This window comes from Mastacembelus armatus, chromosome 3 (genome assembly GCF_900324485.2).
Source record: "Mastacembelus armatus chromosome 3, fMasArm1.2, whole genome shotgun sequence".
NCBI lineage: Eukaryota > Metazoa > Chordata > Actinopteri > Synbranchiformes > Mastacembelidae > Mastacembelus > Mastacembelus armatus.
In genome coordinates, this window is record NC_046635.1 from 9,026,868 (window position 1) to 9,054,688 (window position 27,821).

The window sequence follows — 27,821 nt, forward strand, 5'->3', positions numbered from 1 at the left end:
ACACATCACCAGCATGGCTGTTAGTTGACAATGACATTTAACAATACTCTGTAATGTTCACTGCAGCATTGGAGCTGTTTTTACCCTGAGTACTGAGTCCTGCTGTAGTGTTTCTCTCACACAGACTGGACTCAGTGGCCTGTTGCTCTATGCTGGTGGTAACCTGTAAATAAGTGAATTTTAGTGACAGTGGTGAACATAACAGCACTGTTTAAATACAATGTTTTGACCAGAAAATGAAGACATTCATTATTACGTACTGTTCAATATTCCCACTGTGCAGCAGCAAACATTCAGTATCATTCTTTGGTCTGTAGAGGGCTCCGTAAGACCATACCATACTTAACATGCATTTCTCAGTTTCAAGGGCCAGTTGCCCTGGCATAGGAAACTACTGCATTATGAAAAGTTGAATAAGAACCCTTAATTAGATCAACTAACGATATATGTTTATGTGTGTGTGTAAGTATAGGCTATATATATAAATCATCAGCTGAGTGTCTTCAATCACTGCTGCTTCCATCAGTTATTTACAGCATTTACAACTGCTCATTTATTGCAGGTGAGAAAACTGCACGTTCTTTTTAAATGGATTTGAAGAAATAAAAGAAAATGGGCCTCATACTCACAGTATAAGACTTCCAATGAATACAGAAAAAATGAAGGTGCTCTCAGAGATGGGCAATAACAATTAGAAAGAGGGAAGTATGTTCTCCAGGCATTCTTAAACGAAACAAGTAGTATCTTGAAAGCCTTTGAGCATCATAGTAAAACACACTGACTGGTTTCGACCTCAAAGGGTCTTCATCAGGGGAAAAACAGACGTTGAAGAAGAACTATGGGATTAACATGTATAATGGAAATAATGGATTAAAAGCTTAAGGTGTTAATTGATGCTGAGAATATAACAAAACATAAAAGGATTTACTTGTACATTAGACAGTTAATTTTAACTTTAAAATGAGGGTGAACAAAGCTGTGATTAGTTCATTGTGGCGGTCAAGGGGGACCATAAGAGTCTGAAACAATAAATGTTAATAAATTCTTAAATTTGCTGTGGTTTTTGATTTGACTGGACAGGCAACGTCACAAACTGACAGAGACTAGATGAAAACTTCTTTTCTACATATATGATTTTATATACATAGTAGCAATACCATTTTGATGCAGAACTTAAAATAATACACCAACTATTTAGAGCAAAACATATGACAAATCACACTGATTTACAGATGGCCTTGCAGACAGTTGTTCTGAGGACAGACCTTGCTGTTTTTGCCTCACCTGGCTGGCAGGGGTCTGCCCCACAACAGACTCATATGGAGGCGGCAGGTCAGTTGGGTACAAGGTCCCTGGGCTGTTAATGGGCACCCCATAGATGGCACTGAAGGGAGAATGAGGGAAGTCCAGATGCAGGCCTCTATCAGGGGCATAAATGCAGAGTTTTATCCAATCCAAATGATATCTCAAATAACAGGAACACAAAGAATGGCAATTCTACCTCTACACTAGTCACACAGTGCATAAATCCAATATAATATCATCTATATAATCTATTCAAATATTAAGGAAAAATGGATGAAAACTATATTTAGTAGAACTGTAGTGTCCTATGAGCACCACCTCCATTTCATATGGTGCCAATTAAGAAAAAGCAGCCATGCGTGTAGTCATATCTTTTAATTACAATCCCATTTTCGTCTAAAATGGCAGAGCATTAATTACAACATGAGAGTTTCCACCAATCATCCAAGTCATGATGATGTCATGCCACATCCCTGGCCCTGGGCAGGGACACTATAAATGCTCCCTCTGCTTTGTTTATATTTATGGCATAATTGACAAACAGATGTGGCTTCGTGCCAAATGGTTAGATCCGGATCAGCCTCTCTGGCAAGACTGAGAAAATAGACAGTGTGATGAGGGAGGGGTCACCCAATCTATCACCACAGCTGAGAATCACAGATGTCACAGCTGCTTAATGATGGGAGATGATCTGTGTGGCCATGGATGTTAATATCACAAGTGATGGTCACAGTCATACAGTAAACAGACATATGCCATCGGTGCTTAATGTGATGAATTTGGAATAGTCTTTGGGTACAAATATCACCTTTGATAATTTCTTCTAAAAACTTTGCAATCATTGCTGCTGCCTCCTCACAGTATATCACATGTAGTTGTTCAATAACAGAGTCACACAATACGGCAAACAAATGAATTCTGAAGAATTTTTAATATGCAGTATGTGATACTGCTGGGTACAGTAGACTAAATTACCAAGCCCCTGCAGCAACCAGTAAAATTCTACTTTCAGAACATATCACAAAAAAGTTTTGATACTCTTTAGTAATGCTATGCAAATTTTTTTCCCCCCAAATGCATTTAATAAAAAATATACTCCCAGTGCCACTGACCCAAGGTATTTTTATGGGGAATATGCAGCACTCTGTTACCTAATTTGAATTGCTGGCCTGTGGGATGTGGTATATTTTTCCTTTGGCAAAAGTAACATTTGCATCTAGTAATTTATTGTGACTACAATTAAGTACCTAACCAAAATGAACCTTTATGAACAGTACAGTACAGTACAACACAATTTTTTAGTAAATCAAACAACACAATGATAAATACCAAGGTAGAGAATTGTTAGACCTGAGTTCATCTGATGTGCTGCTGATGAGTAATATTTATTTTCTCACCTCTGGCCATCCATTGAGGGGGTGCAGGTGTACTCTGGGGGGTAGTATGGTGGAGGGGGGATGGGAGGAATAAACTCATCAAAGTCCAGTGTTTGATGGAGGATGGTGCCATGGGGGGTCATACAGTCAGCATTTAGTGCTCGCGCTCTGTGTGGCATAAACTAAAACATAGCATAAAAAAAGAATCATTATCAGGTCTTTAATACACTTAGCAATTATTGTAATCATGATTTTAAACTATAATTTGCCCAACAAATGTCTGCACAAATGTAATATGCACCTTTATGCTGCTATGGCAAGAGGTTACATGTATTTGCTGTTGCTGGCCATTGAACAAGCTCTAATGCAGTAACTATAAGTCAGGCTCCTTGCTTAGAGGCAGATCAAAAGAAGTTTTTAAAGCACTACACATTGAATATCCTCACTCAGAAATGCCTAAATGGGACAACCTTCCAGACACAGCCACCCTGTTTTTCTAATCTTTAGGCTGCCACTGCTGCTATTGACTTTGCTAAATTTACTGAGATAAATAAAAGGTTAACACTTCTTGTGGTAAATGGGAAACTAGGCACTCCTGGAAACTCTGCAAGACTTTTAGAAAACAGTGATTTTGTCTTTTACCTCCCTCTGAATCAATAGGTGCCACTGTGTTGCAGCCGTTCGAGTTTATCGAGATTTTCCTTACAGTGTGCATGTTCATGATGTTCATGAAATACTATTCTCTAGTATCTGCATGACATATTTTTCTGCCTAAACTGAAAATAATATGAATAAATGCCCCTAATTGACTGGTCATTAAAAAGTATCAACAAAAGTCAATATATTAATTGACCCAGTAGAGACGCTCTAAGAACTATCATCTACTGTTTATATACTGGCCACTGAAGCAGGGACTGAAGCAAATTAAAACCTTATGTCACGATAAGAATGTATTTCCCCATTTACATTTTTAACTGCTGTCTAACTCACCTTGTGTTACCATCATAGAGTATCACAGTTGATTTATTATGCAGCTTTTGTAGTCTGTATTAAAGCTTATATTCTTCAAATAATCCATAATAATTGTATGCAAATTCTGTGTAGTTCTCCATCCTTCACTGTGATTTCCTACCTTTTCAACCTCTTATCAAACTGACTGCCGGCCAACTTTTATTATCCAAAATCATTTCAGCATGCACATAATTTACAGCATATTCCATAAAACATGTCAAATGTTTCACAATCTGATATTATTGCAAAGGTATTTTATTTTTGGTATCATATTAGCTGTGTAGCTTTTTCTTCTCTTCTGCTGATGTGTTTAGAGGCATGAAATAGCTATTGTTGAAACACAAAGGGAGCTTGACCGTACTAATTTTTCCTCATTACCGAGAGCATTTAGCTGTTGGTAATAGTTTAATTGTTCAACACAAAATGACAAAAGGGGGTCATACTGAGGATGGCGTACCAGTGGTCTTCCAGTGAGCAGCTGTTTTTTTCAAATCCAAAATATTTTTTCAGTGCAGTTGAACGCTGAGAGAGGTCCTGTGGCAACTGATCCTCCCTGTGTGTGTTTACACTAAGCTGTATTTACCAAACTGGATGATTCAACCAAAAACTCGCACTCTCCATAACTGGAGGAAGGTCAGCACATCATTTCTGAGATGTACTGTATGTGTTTACCTAACCTGATGATAGTGATCTTCAGACTTCAGGGTGGTCAATGAAAAGAAAATAAAGTCTGCTGTCGTTGCTGTCAGCCTTTCACCACACTCACCATCTGCAGCACATCAGTTGACACCATCTGCATACAGCACATGGCAGTGGCTAGGGCGCACACAATGGTGGAGATGACATTAAGGGCGCATACGCTAAACAGCAGCTCCTAAAGGAAAAGTGAGAAGATGAGGAGAGTGTTAGAGGAAGAGGGAACAAAACAAGAAGAGGAAGAGTGTGAAAAACAAAATAACGTACAAAAACTTAGGAGAACAGGCGAAGAGAGAAGAGAGGAAGAGGAAGCAATAAACATTATGAACTTCTTAAAGATGAGGAATATAAGAACAAAGAGAGGTGCATGTGGAGCAAAAGGCGAAAAAAAAAGAACTGAAAGTGACGCAAAGAGTGTTGATGTCATCAGTAAGGTAACTAGGTTTAGAAAACACAGCAGTGTGGCACCGCAGGAAGACAACACTTCTACAGATATGTGGTTTAGTAAGACAAGCACACAATAAGAGTCTAAGCTGCATTTCCAACATTTCTAGAATAAAAGTACTGCTAAAGTAAAAATACTGATGAAAAGAGATATGAGGTTTGTGTGCATGGAAACAAATTTAATGCTAGTGGAAGAACTCATGAACCTCCAAGGTTAAGCACAGGCACATACACATTAACACTCTGGCAATGCAGTGAACAGCAAGGGGACAAAGGGGTACTGAATCTGTCAGCAAAAATAAATGTGCATGCTGGTGAAATACTAGCCGAGCACTCTGAATCTGAAAAAAAGACTTATGACTGCACTCCCATTATACTGCTGTTTGTGCTATGCATCAAAAAAGGTAGAAAATAAGTATCTTTAAGTGGTTCCATTTTTAACCATGTCTTAACAAATGAACCTATAATAACTATGCTATGTGAATTAATTTCAGAAGAGCGCAGGAACAGTAATACCACCTGCCTGGAAATTGGCTCTGGGAATAGCAACTGTCTAGCACACAAAGTGAGAGGAGAAAGGACGATAACAGCTTTTATTGCTAGTCCAAAATGAGAAAAACTAAATATCATTTAAATATGTACTTAAATATGTCTATGTGATCCACGTTTCCCTTAGACGCTTCAGCACAATCACAAAATAGACACTTTTTTATAAACTTCTCAGAGTTCATCTGTCACAATAAATTCAATTCACATGACATCTAGGGTGATACCATTATCACAACTATTATTACCACCTGCCAAAAAATGAAGACAGGGAGGAGGAGAGAAAAGGCAGAAACAGGAGTGAATGTGTGGTGGAGACTTTGATTTTGGATGTTTTAATTTAAATATCTACCAGCAAAGCGAGAAGAAGTGAATCAGTCACCCTAGAACTTATCCAGCTATATGTACTACAGCTACAGTCTACACCAAGACAGGCTGGATAAGAAAATAATTTCAATGATTAGCTCCTAGAAATTGCATCTAGGAGAAGGATAGACTGGAAAAAAAGACACTGATTTGAGGTCTCAGATTGTGTTTGTCTCTGACTATGAGACATGAAGCTGTGGAAGTCGTATGAACAGTGAATGGATACTACATTCAGTTTGTAGAAGGAACGTATCTCTCTAGGATAAATTCTGGGATTCATGCAACACTGATTTATCTGCTGTAAATGAATCAGCACAACTCAAACAGAACTGAATCACTACTTTTTTTTTTGTGGGCACAGCCTCTTGAAAGAAGCTCCCCAGTTATCACAAAAAAATGTTTTCCAGCTTGTTGCACAGATTATTCACCAGATTCAGGAGGCACATAATTACCAGTGACATTAAAAAAACTACTCCAATTAAACTTCTGAAAATTTGTACAAAGGACAGTCACCTCCCCTGCTGAGATCTATGAGATAGTGGTTAGTTTTTGAGGTGCAGGGACTTTGACTTTTAAAAGGAGGTTCCAATTATTTTCCTTGATTCATTTTACTTCCTCTGTACCATTAAAGACACAGTTCCATCTGTGGGACTCTTTGGCCATAGTAACAGTACTTTAGATGTCTTTTAGTTTGCACTGGACTATAAATCTTTATTTTATTTATTTCTCTAAACAATGCAGAAATCTAAAAGCTAATTTTTAGTGCCTGATTGATATGGTGAAATAAAATGTACTACTACTACCGGGCTTATTTTCTCTTCACTATGAGTACTTACATTTGTACCATGTTTATAGCTCTGTAACCTTGGCACAATATGGCTTATACTCATTTTTCCCTTTTAGCTGTAAAATTTGGACTTACCTCTCAAAAGAGACCAAGGTTATGAATGCATTTAATGTAATAAATGTGAAAAATAAAATAATTATTTAAATTTCAGCTTGTCTACAGAAATGAGTGGTGTCTGGTAAGGGGTTAAAAGTGTTTGACAATAAACGGATTAAGTTGGGAAATGTCAAATGTAGCGTTCCGATTTGCCAGCTCTGTTTTTCAATCAAATCCAGGAACCTGTTGCCAAAGATAAAGTCTGTGTGTACTGGAAGTACTGTCAATTCTAAGCATGTGACTCAAACAACACAGACTCCTAGCAATGACATTTTTATCATGGGCAGAGGCTCATTAATGAAGCTCCCTGGTTATCACATGAAGTGTTTTTCCAGCTTGTTGAACGCATTACTGACCAGATTCAGCAGTCAAATACACTACCATTTACAGGTTTGGACACACTTTCTCATTGAGTTCAATGCGGAAATGTGTCCAAACCTTTGACTGGTTGTGTAATTACCTGTGGCAGTAGAAACCAACTCGTATTAGACTTTTTGCACCAAGGACAGGTGCCTCCCCTGCTGAAATGTGTGAGGTAGTCGTTTATTTTCATGGTGCAGGTACCTCAAACTTGTTCCAATTATTTCCCATGATTCATTAATCCTTCCCTTTGAAGTATTAGATGTTAAATGGATCAAGTTGGCCCTGCAACTGTTTTTCAAACATGTCTGGTAGCCAGTAACTAGATCCTAAAGGCCAAGTCTGCATGAGCTGGAAGTTAAAGCAGACATGATGCCAGCTGGAACCAGTGAGTTTTAAGTTGTGTAGTGCCAACTATAAAATACAACTAACTCATATTTATTTTGAAAGCTAACATTTTTGGAACATATTTTGTGTTGGAAGAAAGTATGGAGGATTTGTGAAGGAACTATAGGTCTGAATAATGTTTTAAACAGTGCTAACCACCAAGCCACACAATTCAACACCCACCTCAAATTCTTTGGTAAAAAGGTTTTGAATATGCCACAGCTGATTATGAGCTGGCTGCTGACATGCATGTGTGATCTGTAGCTGCATGGGATGAAATATTGCAATTAATCCTACAGATAAACATCAGGGCCAAGGATGGAAATGCAGTAAATCTATAAATTTATTATTCTATTCCTGACAAGTATGATGTTACAGTTTTCAATCCAAACTAAAAATCTCAGCAGTCTGTTTTGTTCACACCAAACAATCTTAAAACAAGAAATATTTATGATGATTTCATCTGAGCTCATTTTTGTTATTGTTCTGCATCTGCCATGCAGATGTGAGATGGTGCATTTCTGTGATTTCCCCTGTGTCCATAATGTACATAATGACATAATAAATCCTTCCAGGCAAAGAAAGGTAATAATACCTCTAGAGAAACTGTTTAACATGCCTGCTCACCAGATTTTTAACCTCTGGAAGATACCTTGCCCCAAGCCAAACTGGTTGGTGAGTTTCTCAGAGAGGTTACACATTCACATTACATATTCATACACACACACATTCCTTACAGGAAATCATAGTTTATCTCAATACTCCTCCCCCTGATGATTTACACCTTCAGGCAGTGTAACAAAAAGAAGAGGAATGGAGAAATTAAATGTGCTGCTAAAGTCAATGGCACTTGTCAGCCTGTACTGACTGCTTCTTGATGAATAAAACTTTTAAATGTAAAAGAGCTGTTACTAAGTAAACAAAGGTGGTGCCACTATTTAGTTTACCTACTGAGATAATTTGGTACTCCGAATACACAGTGTATTTTATTGGCTAATGAACTATTTGGCAGCTGCATCATGAGTTCATTTGGATCAACGACGGCCTAAGAGCCATCTGAAATGGTCGAGGACTCGGGGGACTGGGGCACGGCAGTTTCCTTTGAAACATAATTCAATACATCTGACTACTTTCGCACTTAATAAAGGTTTATAGCACCAATTCCCATATCTCTTTTAATGAGCTATGACCACAATGACAAATGTACTTGATCTTTCCTCTTTCCATAAGCATGCTTCATCTTGAGAAGTGTTTTATTTGGTTATCAATGTTTTATAATCAATCAGGGACATAAAATAAATGGATATGATTGTCATTATCCAATAAAGGCACAGTGGCACATATTGTATATCATTCCTGCAGACACTCCGAGTCAAGATAATCTACCAAGAGCATGCACTTGCAAACTACAGCCAGCCCAGGCTATATACCCTCTGCATACAAAGAGGTCTGCCTTTTGGCAAAAGACAAATGCTGTTGCCATTCTCCGCTTCCTGTCCAATTAATCTGAGATTGAACATATACACTGTTTTGTATTTTATGGCATCTGATTGTTCTCACATGGGATATGTTACACAATACGAAATAAAACTTAAAGACATCACTTTATACTTGATTAGCAATGTAAGAATTATTTTCTAACAACTACTGCCTGTTATTCAGTTGACGGTATTATTCTAGTCAGGTATAATAAGACAGATCTGGTAAAAACATGTTAGTGGCTGCGTGAAGATGTACTTCGTCAGTGCTTTGAGCTAAATGCTGTTGTCAGCATGCTTACACGCTCACTATGACAGAGCTAACATGCTGATGTTAGGCAGGTATACGGCTCACCTTGTTAGTCATCTTAGTTTAACGTGTCAGCATGATAACATTTGCTAATTAGCACTCAGCACCAAGTACAGCTGAGGCTGAGGGAACAAATAATTGGGGACATTCCTCATTCTGAGGAAAACATAAATGTCTCAACCCAAGTTCATGCTCACAGTAACTGAGGTATTTATTTAAAACACTACTAAAACACCACTTGAGGAAAAATAAAGGATTCACTAAATTCATGCTGTGGGGACTGACATTGTGATCCATAGAGAGTCAATCTGCTAGCAGGATTAAAATCTTGTTATGTAGTGGCTGCAGATAAAAATCAAGTAGCTTAAGGGACTGTGTAGGCCTAAATCTATTTTATCAAGACTTCTTTAAAATTTCAACTCTTTCCTAAGAAAATACATAAATATGTACTTTTACTTTTACAGATCATATTTGTGAGATTTGATGCTGTTTCCGGAGTTGAATCTTAATCTGGCCACACAGATGAATTTCAGTCCACACTGGTGACACCAACCCTGAACGCAGAAGGAAACATGGCCATGCAAATCAATATCTCTCACTCGTGGTGGGTGCACCAGAGGAGTTTGTACAGTGAGACATTGCTAGAGTGTGACATGCAACATCTCCATTGTTTTCTGTGGCATGAAAACAACATAATACTAGTGTACACAGTGTTGTTACCATAGCCACAAGGGCAGATAGGTTAAAGCCCACAACACAAATCCAACATGCAGTTCGATTTGCAAAACTGTCAAAAACCTGCTTTGAGAATTTCATCCAGTTCAGCTGCCATTTAAACATACTGAAAAGTAATTTAATGTGTTTTTTGTGTGTGTGAAAAAAACCACAGCTCTCACATTCAACACTTTACAAACACATGCTGGCTCCCACTCACCTTGAGGCGTAGGCGTATGGTGTTGCAGTCCCTCAGCGGATTTAGTTTCAGTGTCTCTCCCAGGTTGTTGCAGCTCGAACTCTGCTGCTGTAGCTCGCAGCATACACACACTCCATCGCTGTCAAACTTGAGCTGGGGGCGAGATGGGGGAAACACACATCCACACTCATGCATGCACGCCACATACGCAAAAATGCACACAGACATACGCACGCACACACACACACACACACACACACACACACACATGCACAAATCAGACCTGAGCTTGGTGTTCTTCTGTAATTTGTCCTGAAACATACATTTGTGGAAAACCTGACTATTTTAAATGAACGTATGTACTCATAAAGATTAAAGATACATATATAGAATACAGAATAATGATATATCATTGTTGCAATACAGCTGCACATGAAACGTACAAAAAGACAAAGACAGTAATATATGAGGAACTACCCAGGGAGGGATCGAGGTAGAGCATACCTCTGCTATGTGTCCCAGATTGAGAGAAAGCAGGACATGAACCCAACAAGTATGGGTTAATTACATTGGGGAGAGGAGATTAGGAACGTTAATATTTCAGTCACGACTGGGGAGGATCTCTGGGGAGCCACATAAAGCAGCAAAGTTGGTCTTCTCGGCTGGTCTCACTTGTATAAGGAGAAAAGCTGCTTTTAATATGGAAGTGGTTGGGTTAGTGGGTTGGGTGCTGGCTGAATCACAAGAGACTTGATAGTTCTTCATTTCATGGAATAGACAGGAACTATAAATTCATCTTAAAAAATCAGCTTTGCATCTCATTATGAAAATGTGAAGTGTTCAGTGTTCACTACTTGTGATCACTAGCTGCAGGAGAGAAAGCTTAAAAATCCAGTTTCGAAGTACAATGAATTCCCCTGCTTTCTGTGGCGTTAACACCTCTGTTGAAAATAGCAGGGTGTCGACCCTCAGCTCAGTAATCACAGGGAGTGCTGTTCCAAATGTGAAAACAGCTGCAGGAACTTTCTAGAGTCTTAGACAATAAGCCAGATGACCAGGGCTTATCCCAACTTAACATGTATCTACATTGTCATGTCATGTCATGTCATAAATTCATCACAACTTACTGGGTCAAAACGTTGGATGGACATTCTTATCAATGTGTCTTAGATTTCCCTTGAAAATAAGCTCTCAGTCTCAATGAGAGTAAAACAAAAAAAAAACAAAAACAAATTAAACAGAAAATCTATGCTTCAAACGAGCTGCACGGAGTTTTGAACATAAGTACTGACAAGGATCTATCAGAAAGATGCTGTTCATAAACAACAGTGCATGCTTTTAAGCCCTTTTCTCAAAGAACTGTACTTGGCTGTACAAATGAAAAGTGACAGAAATAGCTGTATAAAAATTTTAGAAAGTAGACGCACTGCATGAAGTGAGTGTTTGATGTCTGAGTGTCAGGTTTGGAAAGTTACAAAGATGCCCAAATTACAACACTGGAACGGTGTGGGGGTGAGGCAGTCAGAAGCTGTTTGTCCATCAAGCAAACACTTCTGAAGGAGTATAATGGTCCTTTTAATGCATCTGTAAATTTGTCTGTATTCAAGACATCTCAGCCTCCATTGCTTTGATTTTAACCGCTATCCTGAATGATCTCTTTTATTCTCCAATTTTATGGAAGTCCAGTTCCAATTCAGTGCAGTACTCTTTTGCTCTTTTGAAAAATGTGTTTATCTGTATTTTAGTTATTATTTTCTCTTGCAAAGACAGCCAAGATCATCATGAGCCATTAGTCACTAACAGACACACAGTTCAGTTCACTTTGGCGAATCTGACTCAGTTCTACAGCCTGCTCAGAACAGAAGAGCTGCCTGTCAGCCTGCCGTGTGCTGACAATCACAAATGTGGACTCATAACAGCATAACACACACAACACAAGTCTCACACTTTCAAGTGACATTTTACAGCTTGTGATGTGACTTATGGTACAATCACTGCATCTTCAATAATCTCCAGAACAAAGTCAGGAAAAGAGGCATTCTGAGCTCCGTAATCAATAGAGGGCTGAAAACAGGTAATCATTACACGTGTTAGTGATGACATTTAAAAAATATGATACACAGACATATATTGTTATTTTCAGGGAATGCCATCATTTGTCAAGTTAAAAGGACAAGACTTTGAATGCAAAAAAGCAATTTGAAATAGTTTGGTAAAGGTTTTAAACATACAACAAATATTTGTATTTGAATAGAAAATGGGGCTGCCAGCATTTCAGAAGTACAAGGCGCACGTTTATGATGCACTCTGAGCCTTCATCATGTCAAAGAAATGTAATAATGGAAGATACAGAAACAGAGCTAATCTTAATGGATTGGTGTCAGATAGGACATACTGATAGAGCTAAAAAAGGCACGAGTATGTGCACTTTGATTACACTTACTAATTACTGAGAAGAGGGGTGTAATTTTGGCCATAAATTGCAGCGATCCTCCAAAAGAAGCGGTCATGACGAGAACCAGGACTTTTCCCCCCTGGGTAAACGACCAGTGACTCACATTTATCTCCCTCTACAGTAAACTACGGATGGTTCAGTCCAGCTGGTCACAATTTATGTGTTTGCATTATCATTTTTTAAACAGAGACAGCCAGCAGTGCACTGTTGCTGAGTTGCTTTACTTCAATGACAACTTTTGAGAACGTAAAGCTGTGGCTGAAAAGAACAGAAAAGAAGACCAGATGCAGAAAAATGCATGAAAAAACTGTTGTGTATTTACCTGCAGTAACTGTGCAGGCATTAAAGAGAAAAGCAGCAGAGAGGATTCAGGACCACAGCCCCAAATGGGTATCGTCCAAGTTTATGACATTCATTTAGCAGGATAATGATGTGTAGTTTTGTTTTCTGCGCTGCTTTTCTATTCAGGCCCTGATGGTTTCATTAGAAATTCTAATACGCTAATTAAAATCCTCAAAGTTTGTGATTAGCTCAGACCTACAAAGTTTTATTAAAGAAAGATCAAATGGAGGAAGAAATGCCATAAAAATGAAAATATTGCTGCATTTGCTGCTCTACCGTCCAATTTAAATTCTAATCTCACACTATGGTGGGTAGCACAGAAGCACAGTGGTTAACAAGGCTCACTGCAAGAAGGTTCTGAGTTTGAATCCTCTTTTAACCTGAGGTCTTTTTATGTGAACGTTGCATGTTCTTCCTATGTCTGTGTGGGTTTCCTCTCAGTACTCCAGTTTCCTCCCACAGTCCAAAGAAATACAGATTGGGATTAGGTTAAATGGTAACTCTAAATTGCCCACAGGTGTAAATGTGAGTGTTTGTCTGTCTCTATGGATTAGCCCTATGATAGACTGGTGATCGGTCTAGAGTGTACCCCGCCTCTCACCCAGTGTCAGCTGGGATTGGTTCCAGCCCCCCGTGACCCTGGAAATGCCAGGATTAGCAATGGCTGAATGGATGGACACTCTATAGCATACTAACTTAGGAAGTGAAAAACAGAAGTACAATGTTTTACGATGCAATCTGAACAGTATTTTAGAGACTCAAGCTATTTTATTGTTGTAGTTGTGGACTATAATATAAAAAAGTATTTCTGAATAAAATTACGATAGTCTCTGTATAAGTATCAGTCATGTGCAGGAGTTTCCTATATTTTTCATCATAGTTAATTATGTAAAGTGTGACACAACTAGTCCCACCCTGACTGACAGTCAGATTAAATGACTTAAAACAGAAACGACTTTTCATCCACATGTGGAGAGTATAAAGTGGGGTTAAGGTCCAGTTGGTCTCTCACCAGTTGACAGTCTTCCAGAGAGTTGACCAGTTGAGCGTTCTGGCAGGAGAGGATTGAGCCTGCCAGGTTGAGCATCACACACACTGCTGACAGCAGCATGAAGAATGTGATCTGTGGCGGAGAAAGAGGAGAGTGAAAGATAAGAAAAACGAATAAAACAAGGACAATGTGACTTTTTTTCTGCTGACTAACACTAGTTCTGCACTTAGATCTTTCTGATATTATGTCTGAAAGCGTCTGTAACACCAGAGGAACAGTGTATTTTGCTAATCAATCGTCGCTCACAGGCATTTCAACTGATCACCAAAAAGGAAATTGGCACTGATGTCAAGTGAAATCAATAACCAGTTTATCCACAGACCTCCAGAGTCCGGAGGAGAGAGAAATCATAATTACAGGAAAGCCTTTCACCCAGTGACACAAGAAACAACTTATTGACAGACAGAAACTCTCAATGCACAGTGAACTCTTTTTATCTTCCTAGACATCTGAACAGTTGTGTAGCTGTTAATGTGGACCAGTCAGGATGTACTTTTACATCAAACATCCCCTTGGGCCCCTTCTCCTCAGGGTAAATGCTTCTGTTTTTCCTAGCTGACAGGCCCATGAATATCAATCCATTTAGCAGAAATATGGCAATGTACTTTAAATTTCATGTCAAGTGTAATGGAAAGAGTTTTTCAATTGAGAACATAATCTAAATAGACTCCATGACTAGTGGTTTTGTGGAAACATCATGACTGCAATAAACTTTTCACAAGCTTGTGATTGATCAATTTGATCACAAATCACAATGACACAAGACACTGACGTGATATTTACAAATTGTGCGGAAAATATATAAAACAGGAGTATAAAGGTTGTTGAGAAGACACATACACAGATGGAGAGGAGGGGAGTGGGGCAAGGGGGTAGGGAAGGAACTGGACATAGTGTGTAATAAACAGATGGAGTGATAAGTTTAAGTGCTTTTCACCATCACAGAAAATTGAAAGATCGAGAAGCCAATGAGCGAGCCTGGGGAGCGCCTCTGTGGGTGGCAAAGAGGAAATCAGAAAAACAGAAAAGAGTAAAAGAAATTGCAACTAGTAAGAAAATCAAAACAAATGAAATTTTAAAAAATGAAAAAAAAAAAAAAAATGAGAACAGCCAAGGGACAGTGATCTGGAAGAGTGGAGACAGACAGAAGAAGACTATGTAGTGCCATGGTGGTGAAGATTTGTAGATCTGATTAATTAGAATTTCATTTGAATGTGATATCAGCTGTCTGGTTCTCTGGTTGACCAGCTGCATTAGAATAAAATCAACCCTCCAGGAATGGTCCCAAACTCTGCAATAATCTGATATAGTCAAAACTACAGGCCACATAATGTCCTAACAGACATCTTATTATACACATTATTAAGGAAATTAATATCCCTAAAACAAATACATTTACTCAGGATCATACGTGTATATTTACTGTATGACCTACCAAGATCTCTATAAGCAAATTCCTTTTGTGCCATTGTTGTTTCTGGCCAGCTGGCCTGCATAGCTAGAGGAATACTAATGTACTATTAGTCAAAAATGCAAAAGCGTCATATGCATCCAGTGCCCAGTGATGGATGATGAGCCATCTAGAAAAAAAAAAAAAAACTATAGCAAATGGCACAATGGTGTTTTCCCCAAACTAAAATTTAGCAATCTAATTAATGAACTAACTGACCAGCAAAGTCCAGTGAGCAGCCTTTATTTCCCCAAAACCTGGATTCATTATTGTTAAAGTTCATTCTGTGTTTCTACTAAATCATGACGAATGTATTGTCACAAATGATCTCTTAATATTCCGCTGTGAGAACTTACAGTACTTAACTTAAGCTTAAGTTGCAAAATACAAGGGGGAAATTGTATGTTGAGGTGTTAAAATTGACCTTTTTACATCTTGCTTTCCTTTTAAAAATGTTTACTTGCAAACTTTATCTGCAGCCACTCTTTGAATGATGCCATAACAATAACTTACATGATGGGGATACTGAAATGTACAAACCTGTGACAGTAAAAGCTCCTTCGCTGAGACACAGGCCATAAGTTTTATTGTAGTGAAATATCTTTGGATTTGCCCTGTTGCTATTTGAGCCAGTCAGATACAGTGATGTGTCTTAAATAATAACCAGCTGCAGTTCTATCTGAGGAGAAAACAATCTCACTCCAGTGACTGTATAAGTTTGCAGCAATAATATCACACAATTTGAAAAGGATATTTAATTTTTGATTCCGTGCATTTACATAACTGTTTTTTTATCTATCTGTATCAGATTGATTGTAATCTGCAGCTACAGTCAAAGGACTACAACTATGAAAGAAAAAAAAAAACAGCTGCCACTGACCTTATTGGTTTAGAATCACATTGAACAAATTGTGTTTTCAACAAGAGTGAAAAAGTTCAACAATAAACCCTCTTGATTTGTCTTCTCCAGGCCTATGTGACCTGAGTGTCACCTGTGTGTCTCCCACGCTCTGTGTCTATGCTGAGCCGATTGTCATGCCTGGCCCCACACCAATGCCTCCTCATTATTATTTAGGATCACATAGCACCATTTAGCAGTTAGTCATTAGTTACTGCTGCGCTGCCCTCAGCATGCCAAAGAGGCAAACACGCACAGGAAAAACACGCACGTGGCACAATGTCGCTGTAGCAGCCGAGACAAATTTACACTGCATGTCATCATCACATCGTTTAGCACTCACTGCCGAGGACAATACACCATAACACAATCACCATTCATCTCCATGACACACACTCAAAGAATATAAGACCCAGGGTTCAGGTGTATCAGAGTAATTCTCCATAATTCTTGCTGAGGTACAAATAATTTGGCTTTAGCTTTGCCTTTTCCCATCCTTCAGTCAGCTGCATTAGTTCTTTCAACTGCAGAGATAAGGGATGATGTGAGGATGGCCCATATGTAAAAAATGAGTCTGGAGAGTTTTTTTTTTTTTTTTTGTATACACTTGAGATGTATAGTTTGGTGGGCAGCATGAATATATACAGGGCTATGAGCTAAATAAATACCCTGTAGAGTTTTTGACCACTGGTAGTGCTATGGGGCAATATTGTTATGAGTGGGTCCCTGTTTTGTTTCATGCACACATGCAATTTATTGTTATAAGCCAAGAAACACAGCATCATGTCAATACAGGCAGGGAAGAAAAAGGCTATAAGTTAGTATACAGAGACAACATGGTGATTACCATAGAACCTTATACCTTATACATGGGTTTGACATCACATTTTATTGGCTCTCAGGCCTGAAAGTAAGATAATAAGATTGATACTACCTTATCTGTTAAATATAAAGCTGCAGCCAGTTACCTGGCTGTGCTAACATTGGGTCAGACCCAGATGAGCTCTTTTACCCTGTTTCCAGTCTTTGTGCTAAGGTAAACTAACCACAAACTGACTGTCGCCTTATATTTAACTGACATGACAGCGATATCTATCTAATTAATCAATCAATAACTGTTTATTTAAAAAAGTGTAAAATCTTTAACTTGGTGTTTCAATGTAGTAGGAAAATATCTGTAAAAATGTGAGTTCAACTGTTGGACTAACTCTAAACATCAACATTTACACATTTACACAACATTTTACTTGCACTGCAATAAAGTTGTCTAAACAAACACATCACGAGTTCCAGGCAATAACAGATGTTGGCGTGCCTGTGTTTCAAACACACCACGTCTTTTCGTTCTAAGGCTCCCTCCATCTGTTTAGGCTGCCATCAACATCAACACCCAAAAACTATGCTCACTCATCACCTCGGTTTATTTGAAGAAGCACAAGTCAGAGATAAGAAAAGCATCTCAGTGCTCAGTGGGGAAACTAGACTGCAGCAGCGGCAAACAGTAACACGCCTTTCATTGGTTCAGTGTAAGCCAATTAATAAGAAAAAAAATATTTAATAGAAAATACAGCAGATGACCCAGGGGGCCATATATGTGTCAGCAATATTTTGAGCAGAAATGTATCAATGTAATACTAGGAACTAGAACTAAAGCTTGTCATGTAAATTATATTATATATACACTTTATTACAATAACATATATTGTAATAAGTGGCTTCAGGAAGTATTCAGAGCCTTCACTTTTAGCTTTCTTTCTTGTGGCATAGCTTGTATAGTGTGTCAGTACAAATGAATAAATATATTTTTTCCATATCAATCTATACTCAATAAACAAAAACAGCCTTTTTAGAAGATTTTGAAAATATATTTAAAAGTTTAATCTGTTAGTCCTACTTCAACATTTTCAAGTAGTTCTGTCATTTTCATTTCTTCAACAAAAATTTACAAAGAAAAACAAATCTCTAAATTTCTCTAAAAAAAAAAAAAAAAAAAAAAACTTAGCATATTAATCTATGAATACACAGACTCCAGAGAATCTAGAAAACAATCTGCAGATTAATCAACCTGCAGTGATTTTGTTCCTTGTCTGCTAATAGTGGTGTCAGCCTATTGTGGCTGAATAACTGCCAGTGATGAACAAAATCAGCTCACCATTGCCCCTTTGGGACCGATCTTTCACGGCAGCAGATAATGCTAATGTGTATATATTGTGGACTCATACAGTCCAGTTCCCAAGTGGTAAGCAGTGTCCGCATTATGGAATTTGACAGCATTTAAATAAGCCTCTGTAAAGACATCACAGCTGGGGTTTAAACCCTCTGGGCAACATAACTACATATCAGATAGTTTTGATCAGATGGGAATTGCATAAAAGGAGAATATGAGATACTGTCAGCATCCTCTGAATGCAGCACAAATTATTATTTAGTCTGTAGCAGCACTGCGACACAACACTATTTATTTTCAATTATCCCTGAGCCACAAGAGATGGAAGCAATTGTTTTGTTTTTGCCCCTGCTCAGCAGATCATACACCCTCTGATTCACTCTCCCTGTGATTGTCAATATCAATCCTCAAGCCCCTGCAGAGCTCAGAAACATCTGGGGGGAAAAAAAACACTTTAAAGAACTGGGGAAGATAGTGACAATAAATAGTGAAAAAATATTGTATATTGTCATTAGAAGCATGCAGATCTGGTAAATTGTTCTGCTACTTAAAGTGATGTAGAAATAGGTTAAAATACACATAACCTGGGGGTCAGGCCACATCAGTAAAAACAACACTGTGTTTCTCCTACTGGCCCTCCTCCTGACTTTATAAACAGAGAAGTAAAAAAATACCAGTGCTGCAACAGTTGGTTCTCACTGGTTCCCACTGATAAATGAGGTATAATTCTCCTCCTTTCGGCTCCCTTCCCCCTCCAAGGGCCATGGTGTATATTTTTATATGTAGCTTATGTGTGTTAGTGGGTGTGTGCAGATCTCATCACCAGGATTAGTTGTGATAGGAGTTGAGCAACCCCGGGTTCAGTGCTGGTCCAAATAAACAGTGGAGGTGTTGATAGTAACTCTCAGCAGCAGAACCCAGGGGACATGCCACTAAACCAGATGTAACGACTTCCACAGACCCCTAATCCTGCTGAAGAACAACTTCAGCACAGGAACACAGATCACTTTAAACCCTCGTTCTAGTGCAGATATGTGTTTAGAGATACCAAAAAAAAAAAAAAAATCATGTATACCCTTAGAAAGCGTCAAAGAGTGGCATTTTAAGAGCATCTTGTAAGTTGATGAGTTGATGTGTATCTCATTAATCAGAAAAAGGGCATATGGAGGGGAAAGTAAAGTCACCCAGATATCTTTACACGAAGACAATGAAAGTAAGATAGTAAATTCCTGCTCACTGTGAAAACTAATAGGTTACATTTAAACACAGACTTTTGTCAAACATACAAATCAATACATAACGTATTATCACAGCGATGATTGTTTTTGATGTGGCTGCTGGCTGCATCTAATTGTTGTAGGTAGTTATATAAGAACACCAGATGTGATTTTGGAATTTTCTCTTAATGACTAGAGGAGTTTAAAAAACAAGTACCTTGCCTCTCTAGTCTTTGATATGTAGTCATGTTGACAGCATGCCAAAATGCATCTCAGCAAAATGTAATGGATTAGTTCCTGTGGTTTGAGACATCGTGTGTAAGTTGCAGTCTAGCACCTTTCATGGGCCACTGAGACATGAAGCCTGGACTTTAGCCATGCTATCCTACATCATACTTGTTGCAGTGCTTGAATTTCATCCTCTGACATTTTAATCATGCGCATGCACATGAGGCTGGATAGGTATGAGGTAGTACTTGGCCGCATAAGGGGAGTAAGGCTGCGCTGTATAGGGAGACAGAGGAATTCAGCTCAGTGCTAGTGCCCACACTTATTGATTAAAACAGACCATAAAAGACAGTGTCGCCCTGAGGGTCAGTAGCTGATTAACCTTCACTTCTCAACATTTTAATCAACCACTGACCTCTAAAGAGCTAAAACAAGGAAGCTCTGCCTTCTCTGCTCTCCCCTGGGCTCTTGGTAGGGGGGCTGTTGTAATGAGACAGTCCTATAATGAACCTAGTCCCAGCAGACACTCACACAGCGCAGAAGTACAGTAGGAACTTTGTAAATGATGCTGTTTGCATATGGCGGTTCACTGAAAGACAAGGGTGACATCTCCATAAGAGAAACATAACATAACATAACATAAACATTCTAACACTCTAAATTAAGCTGGTGAACGTGGTAAACATTAAAGGCCTGCCCTTTTGCCAATGTTAATCTTCTCAGAGCCACTAGCCAATAGTCTAGTTTAGTCATACAGGCTTTAACAAAGCAGAAACTGTCAGAGCCAGGGTTGTTAGATCTATTCCAGCAGCTGCAGTACCAGTAAAATATAGACTAGCTGTCTGCTCTCTGTCAGTGGCATTTCTTGTTCTGCTCCTAACCTTTCAGTATTTTAACATGCAGATAAACATCCCAGCATTGTGACCCCCAAGACACTCTGTATCTTGTACACTGTTTTGATTTTTTTCAGTGAAATTTCTGTTTTGTCATTTGTGGCTATCACACTGAGATACTAGTCCTAAAGCAGGGTTTTTTCAGCTACACTTTCCCTATAAATATGATAAAAAATAATGAGCTAATAAACAGAGTTATTAAGCAATATCCAAAAACCCTTTTGCTTTTTATACTTCAGGCTAAAAATGGTCACAATAACTGAAGGAGAGCAGCGTGACCTGAGCTCTAAATATTTGCTAAAACCTTTGCCGCTGCTTCCTGGATCATGCTGCTGTCCTACTACAAGCCATCAGATAAGGGGGTCTATCTAATTCATATTGTAATTAATATGGAGCCACACTTCCTGCTTCTCGGGGCCTCAGGGGAGGACATCATTCATCAGGCATTATCTAGAGCCAAAAGGTTCCTGTTCATCCAGCTAGCCATGCTGTTGCACACACTGCTCTGGCTTTCTCTAACACTTTGCCCATCCCTTTGTCCCAACTTCTCCCTTCCTGACATTTTTACACCTAAAATGAACATGTGGAGGGAAATTAATGACCAAGGATGGTTACTGTAGTTGTGTCTGTTTGTACTATATGTGTGTGGATTTTTTATACTCAAACAATGTGATATAAATAAAATTCAGAGGAATCAAGAAGAAAAAAAGGGAGAAGGATTCAAAAAGCTTCCCAAATGGCCTGAAGGTAGATAAATTTTAATCTACGTGGGAATCTACTGGCACTGGTTTTCTTCATGGTGTGGTACTAATATCTCACATATGTGTCCTTTTCATTCAGTTCATTTCCTTTTATGTCATTGTAAGAGTAGAACGAAATGAGGTTTTCAGCAGGCCGAGTTTAGTAGAACCCAACTGACAGGCTGAGATTATCGATCGATTTTCAAAGCTAACTGCAGCATTTATAAACAGGCCATGTTTATCTTATTAAGAATTTGTATAAATGTTGAATAAAGCTTTACAACATACCAGAATGTAGGTGTACATACAGTACAGTCTTTGCTTTGGAGTGTTTTTTTTTTTTTTGGTTGTCTTTTGTTAAAATGAGAACCCAGATAGAATAGAATAGTTTTTAGGTAATAATGGAGGCCTACGGCAATGCTGAATAAGCTAAAACAGGGTCTGGATTTATAGACATTAAGATGAGTACATGAAATTCATTGTTAAGTTTAAATTCTGTAAAGCATTTGTGAAAAAAGTCAGAACCAGAAAATCATCAATCCTATCTTTTAAATGAGGTTTTACCATACAAGATATAAAGAGTTATTTTTCCATTTCCACTTATTATTTACAACCATCTGCATGATCTTTAGGCGTTAGGAATGAAAATAGTCTTCCTTGTGTGTCTGGAGACAATTCACAGGGGGAGTGGACAGGTTTAGGGTTGATTTGAAGCTATAGCGTGCTGTGCCTCCCTGTAGTTAAACCTTCACCCACTAATCTAAAGAATCTTATTTCTAGAAAATATAATGCTAAAAGTAAGAATGTAGATTTCTGGGATGTGGTCTTTAATAGATATGTGCAAATATGAACAGAAATTTGGGATAGAGTTGAGAGGAAAAAATATGCATAAATATAAGCACCAATGTGACTTGTGATATCAGAGCAGTAAATGTTACAAATCTAAATAATATACCAAACAAGATACATCAAAGTGAGCTGAGGAAACTAAGTAATGCAAATTTAGAAAGGAATACAGAGCTGTGAAACAAACCCCAAAGTGAACATATGTAATCACAGTGTAGAATCCCTAAACTGCCTAGACGGAGGCAAACAAAAACACTACAGAGACAGCTCCAAAAAAATGCAGTCCTGTTCTGGATGCAATCCTGGCAGATACACAATATGTGAGAAGAGAGCAGGTGAAGTGAGGACCAGTGGGAGACTGTTCCTCAGAGACCAGTAGTGCTAATGTGAACTGACCAGAGGGAAAACAGTCCTGAAGCACACACGCAACACTCATATCCTTCACCTTGCCTGGTGTACAAAGAAACAACACACACTCTTTATTCAGGGTGGCAGTGAGGAAGCTTAAGAGAGGCCACTCTTCAACAGGAGTACGTGGTGTGAAGCCTCTGTGTGTTGTCAGATGCAACTCAAGTGTCCCTGAGCAACACACTTCAGCTCAGTGCAGCAGATTAACCCAGCTCATATTAACATCTGATCTTTAAGATTAATATTTACAGCTGATCTTGCATTGTGATTAAATGGAGATATTTTGTAAGAGTTTCCAATTACAAAATAGTACTTCTACCTGCCACATGAGATAGGTCTATCTGCCTTTGTTACATTTAACCAAATTCATAGCAATGGCACTCGCTGAACAGCTTTCATTGCAACAAAGACACAAACAAAATGGCCCATTTCATTCTGCAGACAAAATGGTTTTTCATTTGAACTGTGCGTTTCTGGTAATAATTCACTAGGCTGCTACATTTTTGGAATCAGAATTGGTGTTAGATAAACTCACATTTAGCTAAACATGCACACTGAGCCAAAATTAACTTTAAGATTTAACAAAGGATGCTGGAAAGATGCAAAAGCATGTTGCCTAGCAACGGGAAAATATTTTTTCTTGGCTGAGGACCAAAGAAAATTTATCAAAACAAACCCAAAGCTACTATCTCTGCACTTACAGCCACATCACAGCAGGGCAGCAGCATTTCAGTATAAATCTCCTTCTCATGTTACTATTAATTTTCCAAGAAGGATTTAAAATGCGATATGGGTGGGGATAAATGGAATTACCTGAAATACAAATCAGACAGTTCTGGGGTAGTTTGCTGGTAAAACTTGAGGATAGGAACTTGCTATTTGCATGTTGAGTTCATTTTTAATGTTCCATATTTACTGCATCTTCCATAGATGCAGCATTTTCACATCAACTGCATATCTGTGGCTGGAATTAACTTTCTAAAAAGATATTTATCAACAATCTCATGGGGTATATGAAAGTGAAAGTGACTTGTGTAGCCAAGTATGGTGACCCATACTCGGAATTTGTGCTCTGCATTTAACCCATCCCAAAGTGCACACACACAGTAGTGAACACACACACCGTGAACACACACCCGGCACAGTGGGCAGCCATCGCTGCGGCGCCCGGGGAGCAACTGGGGGTCTGGTGCCTTGCTCAAGGGTCTCACCTCAGCCGTGGTATTGAAAGTGGATAGAGCGCTGTCTGTACACTCCGCCCCACCGACAACTTCTGCCGGTCCTGAGACTCGAACCCGCAACTTTCGGGTTCATTAGGCCACGACTGCCCCTGCCCCATATGTAACAGTATATAAAAATAATATTTGTAAAGCCACACAAGAGACTCTTTTAAGGGCTAAATAATGAGAAGATCGACATTGCTGAAGAGATAAAGAGAGGTTTACTTTCTTAACTTTTTGATATTAATTTAGTTGATGTGCACCTTAAATGAAAGAAACAGGCTCCTGTCTACAGGTGTGCTTGGAATCCAATGAGTGCTTGTTAAAAAAAGACAGCATATCATAATATAGTGCACCAGGCTATCTCTCATTTCAGCAGCTTCTCCTGCTTACAGTCCCCAGCAAGCCCTGTAAAAAAAAAAAAAAAAAATTGAAAGAGCACAAAAGAAACTCTTAACAAGAAAATCATTAAATCCTACAGAGAATGTAGCTGTGGTCTGAGTGCTTTCCTTCTGTTTGTAGTGCAATTATTTGTGCAAATTTGTTTTTTTTATAGACCGCTTCTTCACCCCAAAACACCACCTTCATCACGCTTCCTTAGCTCACAGATTTGCACATGTATGCATTTTGTTTTCATATTTCTGTGTGTTTGACAGACACACAGACACTTCCTGTCTCTGTTTTCTTTTAGCAGCCCCTGACAGGTGGTCCTGTGGGGCCCATCTCAGTTGGCAGTAGGCTACATCTCACATTTAAAGCCTCTCCATCTGGGTCAAGTCAGAGAATAACAGGCCTCTAAGGAAGAGGAAGGCAAAAGATGCACACACACACAATTGCAAATACAGAGGCTGATCTGATATCAGTATGCATGAATTCTTTGTGTGCATCATGCCATGTGTCTGTGAGTCTTAGTGTTATGCCTCTCAATGTACAATCTCAGTATGTGTTGTGTTTTTGTGGGTCTACATTTGCACAGCTCCCTAATTACACAGGGCGGCAGGCGGCAGCGGAAGCATTTAGGCTGTTTCCCTGCACCAAATGAGCCCCTAAAATGATGCACACAGCCTTGCCTTCCTTCCTATGCTGCAGTTTGAAGCCAGTTGGAATTAAAAGAGCAACACCGATGCACCGTAATGAAGACTGTTGAATAGTATCAGTAAAAAGTAATAAAAAAGAGAAATTCAAAAGGAAAAAATAATAATAATGATGTGCTTGCATGAATTCCCTGGGTTTTTGCTCCTAGCTGCAGCACTCTCAAAGAATTCAAGATGTTGACTATAAAGGAACCAAACATTGTTCTTTATCAGAAAAGTTTGGATAGTGGCTTCATAAATTAAGCAATATGACCACATATTTTGTGGATAAGAACGTGTTTTAGAGAGTAAAAAAAAAAGACCTCTCCTATTTTAGGAGAAGTTGCTCTGATATGAATGTACATCTTGTCTTGTCAAAAGAATCAATTTCTTCAGAACTATTTATAGGTTTGCTGGACTACTTTACTTATGGGAGCTCTTCTTTATTCATCATAAGCAATCAATTCACAGCAGATTAAAAACAAAGCTCAGCTCTAATGTTTATTCACATTCTGAGCTTTCAGATTTCATTTTCTCCTGTCAATGATAAAGAGACCGTTGATGCTAATCACAGTGTGCTGCCTTCCCGGAGTTGCAGAAATGTAGTATGTTCCTTCATGTATGTATCCACCTTGAGAGAAAGCCCACGCCCTGACACTAATTGTTCCACTGAGCCTGCTAAAATTGCAGTGTAATGTAGCTTGTGCTCCTGAACACTGACTCAGCCAACCATACATCCACAACAATTTATGCAGACTTGCATGCTTGAATCGTGCATGCACACGTTTATGTGCACAAAAGTGAAGATATTTAACACCACACAAGATCATTTGCAGTCTTCACCTCCTTACATATATATATATATATACATATATTAGCAGAACCTTTTGCAGTTTCCTCTGAATGTGCCAGAATGAGAATATTTACAGTATAATTGTCTTATTCAAAATAGAACTGCTACTTCAGTGTCTTAAAATTGTATTTAGTTGACATTTTACAACTCTATTGAGCGGAGAAGGGAGCTCTTAAAAAAAAATTTCATGGAGCAATGAAAATACCCCTAAAACCCCGCTTCATAAACTAAATTACACACATGCGAAAAATGGTTTTGGTAGTGGAGGGGCTGCATTATACTGCATCTGCTGATGTTTGATATTTTCTTCTGCTATTTCTGATGTCAGTATTGACATCTACTGCACATAACTGTGTGCAAGATATGCACATCCTCTGTAATAGTAATCCATTGTCCCAGCCCTCGCTTGATTCATGTGCTTCCTCTAAACATCAAAGGTCAAAAGTATGTTCACAGTGGTTTCCCCTGCCAGGCAGGCAGGTACTGGATCAGTCTTCAGCACCTTTAAGCCAGGCCTGCCAGGGCTGTGGAGAGGTGGCTATAGTCATGCTGCAGTATCAACTCACTCAGCTGTGAAATATGGCTGACATGAATGTGTGCAAACCACAATTACATCTCGAGTCCCTGACAAGTGACCGCAGAGCACTAGATGTTCGGTCAACTGTGGAATATACTGGTGGACCCTGCCTCTAATGCTTCTATTTGCCCAAAACACAATCACTGCAATGTCACACACAGTTCTATCCATTTGCTGCAGAAAGAGATCGGCACCAATGTGACAGGAGGAAGAGTAGAGAGGAGCCAATTTGTGCTGCTCAACAGTAGCTGAAAGCACCTTTGTGTGTGTGCTTGTGGTCAGAGTGACTCTAGTGAACTTGTCATCAGCTATGATTTTATTACTATAGTATACTGCCAATGTGACATCTGAACATTTGGGGGAGTTTTACTTTGAAAAGGATAAAAATACACAGGAAAAAAAAGCTTTCTTCTTTTTTCTTCTCTATCCAATAGACGCCTGTTTGTCGAGTCTGTGGAGAGTAATATGCATAGTTATAAAAATATGAGGGAAGATTTGAGAATTACTAAGCTAATGTTCAATTAATGGTGCAGGAATTGGAAATCTTTCATACTTGTCTGAGAATCATCTTGTTTGCTCCAGTATCAATGTAATTCAGTGGCAGTTGACTGTACATCTAGTAGTACATAGTACTACAGTAGTAGTACAGTACAACTGAATCTTCAATACTGCTGCTCATACAGCATATTTTATTTTTCAAAAGATAAACAAAACTATGCCAAAGTTAAAGTCCACAAAGTCAATCTTGTTGTATAAGTTAAGCAGTGATCTCTGTGTAAGCACAAATCTATCACTTCCATGAGAAACACTTCAAGAGCAGAAGCATGGTACTTATGTCTGTTTTCAGTATCTTCTACAGTATGTCCCACCTGGTTCTAGTCACTACTGAATAAACAATATCTTCCTTATCTAAACAAAATTATATATTTTTCTGAGAGGCTCTGTTTTATGTCTGTATTTTTAATAATTAGAATAGAGTTTCATCAGGATTTTAAAACTGTTTATCTTATTGCTGGAGCTGGATATTTTCATTTCTCTTCCTCTCTGTAGGCTACTCATAAAAAACTTAATGCTCTGACTCATTATCTAACTTGTTTAAGGGCTGCTTTTACTCCCAATTTGATATAGATTTTGACCCGAAGAGCCACAGCTTACACAGAATTGTAACAGAAATTATTCAAGACAAGGGATAAATAAAATGAAGTGCAAATTTTAAACGAAATACACAACAAGCTTGAAACTTTAATTTATACAGACAAATAAAGCCT

General features: G+C 38.6%; 1 protein-coding gene across 1 annotated transcript in view; it reads right to left on the reverse strand.

Annotated features, from left to right (window-relative positions):
- The window catches only part of fam189a1 (family with sequence similarity 189 member A1), a 73,901-nt gene that overhangs the window by 2,324 nt on the left and 43,756 nt on the right, over window positions 1-27,821 (reverse strand). The window contains exons 3-8 of the mRNA XM_026320278.1: window positions 13,945-14,055; window positions 10,157-10,321; window positions 4,459-4,566; window positions 2,703-2,863; window positions 1,285-1,420; window positions 85-163 (exon numbers count right to left, since the gene is read on the reverse strand). Coding sequence (XP_026176063.1) covers window positions 85-163; window positions 1,285-1,420; window positions 2,703-2,863; window positions 4,459-4,566; window positions 10,157-10,321; window positions 13,945-14,055 — 760 coding nt within the window. The remainder of the gene's footprint in view (window positions 1-84; window positions 164-1,284; window positions 1,421-2,702; window positions 2,864-4,458; window positions 4,567-10,156; window positions 10,322-13,944; window positions 14,056-27,821) is intronic.